Below are 10,579 nucleotides of genomic sequence, written 5' to 3' on the forward strand. Positions count from 1 at the left end.
CAGAGTTTAACGGTTATTACATGACGTTGTAATATGCCCGTCTGAGAGAGATAATACAGAGAACCAGAACCACACCACAATTTAAACAAGGTCTGAAAATTAAAATATCAGGAAATAAAAAGAAAAAGAGAAAAAACGGAAGAACCTTTTGCATTGAGATTATAAAATGGCAAGCTAAGTTGATATCCAAAACTAGGCCTCTCTCTTCCCACCCTATAGCTGAAGTAGACTCAGGGTACGTAAAATGCGGAAAATCAAATTTAGTCCTTTTTATCTATTGTTTTGTTTATAGATGTTTATGTAACTTTTTTTTCAAAGGAGATTTCAGTGCAACAATCAGAGAAGATGGCAAGAAATGATTGGATCAACAGTTACCTGGAAGCTATTCTTGATGTTGGAACAAGCAACAAAAAGAGGTTTGAGAGCAACTCCAAGATCGTCCAGAAGCTTGGGGATATGAACAGGAAGGATCATCAAGACAAGGTGTTTGGAGATATGAATACAAAGGATCATCAAGAGAAGGTGTTTAGTCCCATCAAATACTTTGTGGAAGAAGTCGTCAACAGTTTCGATGAGTCTGACCTGTATAAAACATGGATCAAGGTTTGTTTCTCAATCTGTAATCCTTATAGCAATTGTATAAATACAAAAAGGACACTGGAGAGAATATTGTTCCACTTATTCTCCCAGAAGTATGGAAGTGACCGGAGTTAAAATAGTAAGAACCAAAGAATGTGGGAGATGGTTCTGTATTTTTACTAAAACCAAAACAAACGCATCTATACATATATTTAAATACCCGCAAGTGATGGTGGAGAGATCTTTCACTTCTTGTGGCAGGTGATAGCAACAAGGAATACTCGTGAACGCAGTAACAGGCTTGAGAATATATGCTGGCGTATTTGGCATCTCGCACGCAAGAAAAAGCAGGTTTGTGTCTCTTCACTTATACACCTTTGCATGGAAATATAGAAAAGGTTAGTTCTCGCTCGTTTGAATTGAATCCTTATTCCGTACTTTCATTTCATTCCACAGATTGTGTGGGATGACGGGATTAGACTATCGAAACGGAGAATCGAACGTGAACAAGGCCGCAATGATGCGGAAGAGGATCTTCTTTCTGAGCTTTCTGAAGGAGAGAAGGAGAAGAATGATGGAGAGAAGGAGAAAAATGAAGTTGTTACAACTCTCGAACCACCCCGAGATCACATGCCTCGTATCCGCTCTGAAATGCAAATTTGGTCTGAAGATGATAAATCAAGTCGAAACCTTTATATTGTCTTAATCAGGCAAGTAGAGATTGGTTTATCTGACTTATTTGCTATTGTCAATATGGACTCACGGGACTTACCCGGTGCCTCTATTTGGTTTCATACTTTGACAACTGCAGTATGCATGGACTCGTGCGTGGAGAAAACATGGAGCTTGGAAGAGACTCTGACACTGGTGGACAGGTATTTTAACCATCTTTTAGAAGACTTTTTAGTAAAAATCAAAATTATTTACAGTGATTCACGTACCTCCTCTGGCTTTCTTAATTTTTCATTAATCTTTAGTTTTGATAATGGACGAATAGGTGAAATATGTTGTTGAGCTTGCTCGTGCGTTGGCAAACACTGAAGGTGTCCACAGGGTTGATCTCTTAACACGGCAGATCAGTTCACCAGAGGTTGACTACAGCTATGGCGAGCCAGTTGAGATGTTATCATGCCCTCCAGAAGGTAGCGACAGCTGTGGCTCCTACATTATCCGCATCCCCTGCGGTTCTCGGGACAAGTACTATCTCATCAGACTTCTTATCAAATTCCTGCTTTGAAAACCTTGAAAACGAACCAGTTAGTTTCTCAATACTCATGTTTGTTAAATGCAGGTACATAGCAAAGGAGTCACTCTGGCCCCATATCCCCGAGTTTGTCGATGGGGCACTAAATCACATAGTGAGCATAGCAAGGTCTCTGGGAGAGCAGGTGAATGAAGGGAAACCAATATGGCCTTATGTAATTCATGGTCACTATGCTGATGCAGGAGCAGTAGCTGCACATTTGGCAGGAGCCTTAAATGTGCCAATGGTGCTAACTGGTCACTCTTTGGGAAGGAATAAGTTTGAGCAGTTGCTTCAACAAGGGAGACTTACCAGAGAGGATATTGACCGAACATATAAGATCATGAGGAGAATAGAAGCTGAAGAACAGAGCCTAGATGCAGCCGAGATGGTAGTGACAAGCACACGGCAAGAGATTGACGCGCAGTGGGGGCTGTATGATGGTTTTGATATCAAGCTGGAGAGGAAGCTCAGGGTTAGAAGACGACGTGGAGTCAGCTGCCTTGGCAGATACATGCCACGAATGGTGGTATAAACCCTTTTCTGACTCCCACAGTATCTGACAAACGACAACACAATGAGTACCAAAATAATTTATATAGACACTGCAATTGACTGATGCATCATGTTATAAAGTCATTTATTAATCTGACCTGTCCTTGTGGCATCAGGTTATACCGCCAGGTATGGATTTCAGCTACGTCTTGACACAAGATTCACAGGAACCTGATGGTGATCTTAAGTCGCTAATTGGCCCTGACAGAAACCAGATAAAAAAGCCTGTGCCACCAATATGGTCCGAGGTATACTCTTTTTACATTATTGTGTTATTACCAACAGAAGTCGTATCCATTCTCATGCAAGAAAGGTTACCGTCTTGTTTTACCCTGTCTTTCACNCGTGGAGTCAGCTGCCTTGGCAGATACATGCCACGAATGGTGGTATAAACCCTTTTCTGACTCCCACAGTATCTGACAAACGACAACACAATGAGTACCAAAATAATTTATATAGACACTGCAATTGACTGATGCATCATGTTATAAAGTCATTTATTAATCTGACCTGTCCTTGTGGCATCAGGTTATACCGCCAGGTATGGATTTCAGCTACGTCTTGACACAAGATTCACAGGAACCTGATGGTGATCTTAAGTCGCTAATTGGCCCTGACAGAAACCAGATAAAAAAGCCTGTGCCACCAATATGGTCCGAGGTATACTCTTTTTACATTATTGTGTTATTACCAACAGAAGTCGTATCCATTCTCATGCAAGAAAGGTTACCGTCTTGTTTTACCCTGTCTTTCACTCCATGGAACAAATAACTACATGAACCTATTATCTGCAGATAATGCGATTTTTCTCAAATCCTCATAAACCAACAATACTTGCGCTGTCTCGTCCTGACCACAAAAAAAATGTCACCACATTGGTCAAAGCTTTTGGTGAATGTCAGCCTCTTCGAGAACTAGCCAACCTGGTAAGTATCCCGGCATTTGTTACACATTTATTATCCAGTGAACTATATGTATTATGAAAATTGTGGATGGGCATACTGCTAATACACCTAAATTGCTAAAAAAACTGTTCCAGGTACTTATACTAGGTAACCGAGATGACATCGAAGAGATGCCTGATAGCAGCTCAGTTGTTCTCATGAATGTACTAAAGCTGATAGACCAGTACGACTTGTACGGACAAGTAGCTTATCCCAAGCATCACAAACAATCTGAAGTTCCAGATATTTATCGTTTAGCAGCCAAAACAAAGGTACGTAACAGTAGCATGTGCTTAGCTAGAACTACATGACAAAAATGTTATCATAAGCAGATTACTAGAACTCATAGCTCCTCTCTCTACACATGAATATCATAATTATATGGTGGTTTTCTCTCTTGAAGGGGGTATTCATTAATCCAGCTCTGGTGGAGCCGTTTGGTCTCACACTCATTGAGGTAACTATTAACTATGTCAATGTACTTTTTAACTTATTCTACACAACCTATAAGATCTTCATGCCGCACCATTTGTTGTGCGTATGACAGGCAGCTGCTTATGGTCTTCCCATTGTTGCCACCAGAAATGGAGGGCCTGTTGATATCGTGAAGGTAATCATATCTCTTATTATAAAGATAACTGTATAAAGACATAGTCACACCTCAGCGACCCCGGACAGCTTAGTAAGAGTCCATATGTTGTGTTGCAGGCACTGAATAATGGTCTCCTAGTCGACCCTCATGATCAACAAGCCATTTCTGATGCCCTTCTAAAGCTAGTTGCTAACAAACATCTCTGGGCTGAGTGTAGAAAAAACGGACTTAAGAACATCCACCGTTTTTCATGGCCAGAGCACTGCCGTAACTACCTATCCCATGTCGAACACTGCAGAAACCGTCACCCCACAAGTAGTCTCGAAATCATGAAAGTTCCGGAAGAGCTCACAAGTGATTCTCTAAGAGACGATGACATATCTTTGAGATTCTCCACAGAAGGAGATTTCACGCTCAACGGGGAACTAGATGCAGGTACTAGACAGAGGAAACTAGTTGATGCCATAAGTCAAATGAATTCTATGAAAGGTCGCCCATCTGTTATCTACAGCCCTGGTAGAAGGCAGATGCTCTTTGTGGTTGCTGTTGATTCCTATGAAGACAACGGAAACATCAAATCGAACTTAAACGATATCATCAAGAATGTGATGAAAGCTGCAGATTTGACATCTGCCAAAGGAAAAATAGGTTTTGTGCTGGCATCAGGTTCAAGCTTACAAGAAGTTGTGGAGATTACGCAGAAAAACCTGATTAATTTGGAAGATATTGATGCAATAGTTTGCAACAGCGGAAGTGAGATCTACTATCCATGGAGAGATATGATGGTTGATGCAGACTACGAAACTCATGTGGAATACAAATGGCCAGGTGAAAGTATAAGGTCGATGATTCTGAGACTTGCATGTACGGAAACTGCAACAGAGGATGACATCGCAGAGTATGCTAGTGCATGCAGTACAAGATGCTATGCAATTTCTGTGAAACAAGGAGTCAAGGTAACTCTTTCTAAGAATATTTCTCTCATCAAGAAGACAGCTTAAATCTAAGGCATAAATACTACCTTAAAGTCATGAAATTAGTATTGATGTATATATGTGTGAATGGCAGACTCGAAGAGTTGATGACCTTAGGCAGAGGCTTCGGATGCGAGGTTTAAGGTGCAATATTGTCTACACGCAAGCGGCAACAAGGCTAAATGTTATACCACTATGTGCATCAAGAATACAAGCACTCAGGTTAGAAACTGCTAAGACTAATAAATAGTTTCTTCAATCATATACACTTATGTAATATGTAACTAGTCAAGATGACATGACTTGGTGGCTTTATGTAGGTATCTTTCTATAAGGTGGGGAATTGACATGTCGAAGACTGTTTTCTTTTTGGGAGAAAAGGGAGACACGGACTATGAGGATTTGCTTGGTGGCCTCCACAAAACCATCATTCTAAAAGGTGCAGTGGGATCTGATAGTGAAAAACTCCTACGCAGTGAAGAAAATTTTAAAAGAGAAGACGCAGTTCCACTAGATAACCCTAACATTTCCTATGTCAAGGAGAATGGCGGACCTCAGGATATTCTGTCCACTTTAGAGGCCGAGGAGATCAAGTAAAATGATTTTCAATTTCGCCACATTATTACAGTTCATATACTTCAATCGGTTAGTAAACAGTGAAAAATAACAAAACTACATAATTTCATATATTGTATACTGCAATAAAAAATAAAGTTGAATATTAACTATAGCACAGATTTTATAGAACAAGTATGCACAGCTTCGTCTTAGTTCTTTTGACGTTCACACTTAGAAAGATTGATACCTGATGTTCATGGTACTCTATCTAGTGTGCTATCGCCCCTCCCTTGGTCAACCACCGACCAACAATGTGTTCTCGTCACATCCGTATTTTGCAGTGTAAGAAAATTCCCTGCCACAAGTGGAAGTAGTTCTGACAGCAAGATTGAAAATTAAACTGAGCCTGAAGTCCAATTTTACAATCAATTGTTCACAAACTGTGGATCCTTAAACAAAAATATGCTCAATCAGTACAAGATTCTACCAAACCACAAGGAGACACCTCAAACTGCCAAGCCTTATGACTCGTGCATGCCTAAAGCAAGACTAAATCCTTAAAATATGACAGAAATTAACCCTGGTCATCAACAATCAGTCCCGAACATCTAACCTCAATCAAATTCACCGTAAATATCAGATAAAGGAAGACACTACCACAGGAAGATAAGTAGAGAATGTAAATTTATGGTGGCGAAGACCAAAGGACCCTTTTGTTTCCCATTATAATTAAGTTTCTTACAAAACTAAATGTTCTTCAACAAGTATAACAATTGAGTACAAAAGTCACAACAGAAAAAGCTTACAGGAGAAATTTCCCAATTCTGAACCAACCATGATCCCATTGGTCACAAGGAATCATCTCCAGCCATACTTTCCCAAAATGAATCTATCCACACAGTCACAAATAACCATCCTTATTCAGAACTCCACCTGTCCGAACCTGATCACTTCAGTCTAAAGAAATCATCTTGCATTGAGATTCCTCAACTCTGAACCAACCCACATTCACCACATTGCTCACAGTTGATCATCATCTTGAAGAGAAATCTTCATATCAGAATCAACCCAAACCCGTGTTTTCAAAGAACAAGAACCACAAGGAAGAACAACAGACGCCACAAAAGCACCCAATCTCTTAACTCTAACAAAACCACCATCTCTCACCAACCCAAACCCCATTGTTCCCAACTCACTAGAATCAACACAAAAGTAATCACCACACCTACACTGATAAAAAACCTCAATAACTTCACCTCCTTCTTCTTCTTCTTCGTCTCCACTAATCTCAACTGACATATCCTCAATACTAATCTCATCAGCAGTGATCCCATCATATCTCGAAGATCTAAGATCATTATCGTATACTACACGTAGCTCCGCATCGCTTAAAACTTCCCAAGCTTTTTGAATCTTCAGAAACTTCTCGTCGTCTGAGCTACGACGAGACCTGCTGAGAAGCTTATCTGGATGAGAGTGAAGAATCGCAGAACGGTAGCTATTGCGGATCTCTTCGTAGCTCGCATCTTCTTTCACGGAGAGAATCTCGTAGTACGTCTCGTGAACACAATTCTCACCGTGAAGCATGATTTGTTTGTTGAATCGTTTTAATCCACGACGGTGCTAGGTCTCCAACTCACCGGCGACGTCGAGAAAATTTCTAGGGTTTATATAGTGAAGGAGAGAAGTTCACGGGTTGACCCGCTCAATCATTTCGGATCTTATATGGGCCTGGGCTTGAAATTGGGCTTGACTTTTTAAAAAAATCAATACTTGACCCGATTACCCGAACCCGGTTCTGGAAACACCCATCTTTCTTCTTCGACTTGGTTCCGTAAGGAGAGAGAGACGCGCTAAAGCTGTTCTGATCAACGTTCATTTGTGAATCTGGGGAACTTTTTGGGTGAAGATTTTGTAGAGTCGTGATGGGTTTATCGAAAGGTAGATTGAAAGCATGGTTTAATAAGAAAATCACTGATCCTCTTCTCCAGATCTTGCGAAGGTTTGTCTTCTTTTGACTCTATCTGTACGCGTTTTGTATGATCATCATCGTATCTCTACATGGATCTGGAACTAGGACTAGCTTGGTTACTCTGATTATGCTTCTTGAGATAGATCTCATGTGCTATTTTGTTGAATTGTTGGTCTTAACAAGCTGGAGTTATGCATTTTGCTTCTTGTTGGTTTCTTAATTTGGAATATTAGAGAGAAACTATATAGAACAGTTAAAGGTAGAGTCTTTATCATTGTATCTTCATGTAGCTCTTAGAGGGTCTTTGTTGTTGGAACATAAGACTATAAGAGACCATTTGAAACTGTTAAAGGCAGAACCTTTATCATTGTATCTTCGTGTAGCTCTTGAATGATCTTTTGGGGATCTGTTAGAGATAGATGGTATCAGCATATCTGTTCTCTGTTGCAGAGATGTTTATGTTGTAAAGTAATTTGAGTTTGATTTTGTGTTCGATTTCGATTTTTGTAGAGGTACTGAGCCAAAGCAGCTTGCTTTCTCTGCCGCACTTGGTATTACCTTGGGTGTATTTCCCATATGTGGTAGGTGTCTCTCACCAGTTTCTGTTTCCTAAGGTTACTGCTTTTTGCTTTGAGATTGCAATGTATCTTATTTGAGGGTGATTTTTGCTATGAAAACAGGTGTTCCTGTTCTTCTATGTGGAGTAGCTTTTGCGGTGCTCGGATCTTCTTGTCATGCTCCTACCGTAATGTTGGCTAATATCATTGCCACTCCAGCAGAACTCGCGTAAACCTTTATGCTATGCATATCCTTTTAATCTCTTGTAATTTACCACTTTTACTGAAAAAAGATGCATCAGTTTTGTTCCTGACTTGGATTTTGGTTTTCCTTTTCATGTGTTTATTATTGAAGTCTTGTGGTTCCTTTTCTAAGACTTGGTGAAAAAGTCACTGGTGGACCTCATTTTCCTTTGACATCAGATGCTCTAAGGAAGGTTTTCACTGGTCAAGCCTCTCAGGAAGTCTTTTTTAGCATTGGTAATGCGGTAAGTAGCTAAAATTGTGAAACCGCTTGTTCCATTCCCTAGCATAGTCTTTTGTGATCTTATCCTCAGTACTTGCAACTCTGATTGCCAATGTTGTCATATCTGAAAGATAAGTTGTTTATTTAACTCCTATGGTACTTATTGGTATTGCAGTTACTAGGGTGGCTCGTAGCAACTCCATTTTTCTTCATTTCGCTATACGTAGTGTTGCTGCCATGTTTCAAAATACTGGTCCGCAAGTTTGGCGCCGCTTCTTCAACCCCAAAGCTACCTACAAGTATGGAGACAGAGCTGAACCCAAAGCCAAGAGATGCTTAAATTCAACAAGAGTTAGAAAACCTCACTGTTGTTTTTATCAATACGAAGCCCTTAAATTGTAACATCAAGCTGCGTAGACTAATGTATAGAGTATACACACTTGCATTGTCAAATCCTCACACTCTTGTTTGTAAACTCTTTCGGAAATGTTAGTAACCAAAATTATTGGTGGTTACATGTAAACGTCTAAACTCGACAGGTCCATACATAAGCATGAAGTCATATCAAGATTCACATTTTCTTCTCCAATTCTTAATTTCCATCCAAATTTCATGAGATTCATTTTATAGATTGGATTTAACAGCCCACAATATTTGGTTCATTAATTTTCAAGTTGTGTCTAATATTTTTGGTCTCAAGAACATGGTTTTGTATACTCTGTCTGCGTGTGAGGATCAAACGGTTGTCAAAGCAAATATCAAAACTATTACAACTATAAAATATGATAGGAATGGGATCTACAGTTCAGCTTTTACCGAAGGAATCATATTTTTCTTCCCGAATCTGTCTCAAGCCTAAGTTGCAATATTAAGATCATAAGATTTAATAATATAATAATATTAAACATATTACAATTATAAAAACTTTAAAAAATAATATTTAAATTGCAAACTTAAATAACTTATAATAAAATTTAAAATACAATACCAAATTTTTATGAAACAAAAAAAATATTTTAAATAAATAAAAGAAAAAAAACCAAACAAACATATTACTTAATTAATTAAAGCTCACAAACATTTTATTTAATTAATACATAGTTTAATGTCCAAATTTATTTCATATATTCTCAATCAAATCCTCCTTTAATTTGTGATGTGCTTGTCTATCACGAATTCTTATATGACCATCACCTAAACCCTCTAGATTTGAAGCCATATTTACTGAAAACGTATGATCCGCAGAGGATCAGGTTCCATCTTCTTGTTGGAATTCTTGTTCGTCATAGAGTGTGTATGAATTTCGTTCACCTTCGACAATCATATTATGGAGTATGGGACATGCTCCATAATATATGCAATTTTACCCTTCACCCATAAAAGAGATGGATTTTTAATCATGGCGAATCTAGATTTTAGGACTCCAAATGCACGCTCAACATCTTTTCGTGCACCTTCTTGACGTTCTGCAAACAAACGATTTTTCGGGTGTTGTTGTTGTGCGATTGATTTAACAATTGTCGCCCATTCGGGGTAAATACCATTCGTCAGATAGTAAGCCAAATTATATTCACTTCCGTTGACATAGTACGTAACTTCGGGAGCTCGACCGTAAATAATGTCGTTAAATACTGGTGATTGATCAAGAACATTTAAATCGTTACAAGTACCTCGAGCTCCAAAAAATGTGTGCCATATCCAGAGATCTTGTGAAGCTACCGCCTCCAAAACAATTGTCGGTTTACTGGTGCCTCGTGAATACATTCCTTTCCAAGCAATTGGACAATTTTTCCACTTCCAATGCATACAGTCGATGCTTCCAACTATCCCGGGAAAACCCCGATGTTCTCCATAAAAGAGTAGTCTTTCAAGATCCTCTGGTGTGGGTCGGCGTAGGTATTCAGTGCCAAACAAGTCAACTATGCCGACGACAAAATGTTCCAAACATTTACGAGCAGCCGATTCAGCAAGACGTATATATTCGTCAACCGAGTCCGACCCAGTTCCATATGCTAATAGTCTAATTGCTGCAGTACATTGTTGTAGCGGTGTTAAACCATTCCGGAAGGTTGCATCCTTTTTTGGTTGAAAATATGAAACTTCTTCACTAAGACGATTCACAATACGCAAGAACAATGA

At 39.2% G+C, this 10,579-nt stretch overlaps 3 protein-coding genes across 4 annotated transcripts; 2 read left to right on the forward strand and 1 right to left on the reverse strand.

Moving 5' to 3' along the window:
* On the forward strand, nucleotides 1–5,615 carry LOC104737013 (probable sucrose-phosphate synthase 4). Its single transcript, XM_010457110.2, has 15 exons — nucleotides 1–235; nucleotides 329–603; nucleotides 841–930; nucleotides 1,036–1,289; nucleotides 1,391–1,454; nucleotides 1,577–1,776; nucleotides 1,871–2,351; nucleotides 2,494–2,625; nucleotides 3,172–3,303; nucleotides 3,417–3,593; nucleotides 3,725–3,778; nucleotides 3,869–3,931; nucleotides 4,030–4,869; nucleotides 4,982–5,109; nucleotides 5,208–5,615. Exons 2-15 carry the CDS (start codon nucleotides 346–348, stop codon nucleotides 5,482–5,484), a joined length of 3,150 nt encoding a protein of 1,049 aa, XP_010455412.1. The 5' UTR covers nucleotides 1–235; nucleotides 329–345; the 3' UTR covers nucleotides 5,485–5,615.
* On the reverse strand, nucleotides 5,456–7,184 carry LOC104737011 (DPH4 homolog). Of its 2 annotated transcripts, none has more exons than XM_010457108.2 (2): nucleotides 6,252–7,184; nucleotides 5,456–5,800 (listed from the first exon to the last, which is right to left on the reverse strand). In XM_010457108.2, exon 1 carries the CDS (start codon nucleotides 7,030–7,032, stop codon nucleotides 6,466–6,468), a length of 567 nt encoding a protein of 188 aa, XP_010455410.1. In that variant the 5' UTR covers nucleotides 7,033–7,184; the 3' UTR covers nucleotides 5,456–5,800; nucleotides 6,252–6,465. The 2 variants fall into 2 exon arrangements, with proteins under 2 accessions (XP_010455410.1, XP_010455411.1); XM_010457109.2 differs by having other exon boundaries at nucleotides 5,456–5,821.
* LOC104737015 lies at nucleotides 7,275–9,014 on the forward strand. The gene is made up of 5 exons (XM_010457111.2): nucleotides 7,275–7,447; nucleotides 7,928–7,998; nucleotides 8,098–8,203; nucleotides 8,330–8,462; nucleotides 8,616–9,014. Exons 1-5 carry the CDS (start codon nucleotides 7,371–7,373, stop codon nucleotides 8,778–8,780), a joined length of 552 nt encoding a protein of 183 aa, XP_010455413.1. The 5' UTR covers nucleotides 7,275–7,370; the 3' UTR covers nucleotides 8,781–9,014.

The sequence above is a fragment of the Camelina sativa genome, chromosome 13, assembly GCF_000633955.1.
Source record: "Camelina sativa cultivar DH55 chromosome 13, Cs, whole genome shotgun sequence".
In the NCBI taxonomy this organism is placed as follows: Eukaryota; Viridiplantae; Streptophyta; class Magnoliopsida; order Brassicales; family Brassicaceae; genus Camelina; species Camelina sativa.

Excerpts from the sequence above, each read along its gene's own strand:
- LOC104737013 (XM_010457110.2), top strand. The coding sequence starts at position 346 with ATGGCAAGAAATGATTGGATCAACAGTTACCTGGAAGCTATTCTTGAT. Across the intron at positions 2,626-3,171 it reads TGCCACCAATATGGTCCGAG|ATAATGCGATTTTTCTCAAA; the intron begins GTATACTCTTTT and ends TATTATCTGCAG. Across the intron at positions 3,779-3,868 it reads TTGGTCTCACACTCATTGAG|GCAGCTGCTTATGGTCTTCC; the intron begins GTAACTATTAAC and ends TGCGTATGACAG.
- LOC104737011 (XM_010457108.2), bottom strand. The coding sequence starts at position 7,032 with ATGCTTCACGGTGAGAATTGTGTTCACGAGACGTACTACGAGATTCTC.
- LOC104737015 (XM_010457111.2), top strand. The coding sequence starts at position 7,371 with ATGGGTTTATCGAAAGGTAGATTGAAAGCATGGTTTAATAAGAAAATC. Across the intron at positions 7,448-7,927 it reads CTTCTCCAGATCTTGCGAAG|AGGTACTGAGCCAAAGCAGC; the intron begins GTTTGTCTTCTT and ends CGATTTTTGTAG. Across the intron at positions 8,463-8,615 it reads TTTTTAGCATTGGTAATGCG|TTACTAGGGTGGCTCGTAGC; the intron begins GTAAGTAGCTAA and ends TTGGTATTGCAG.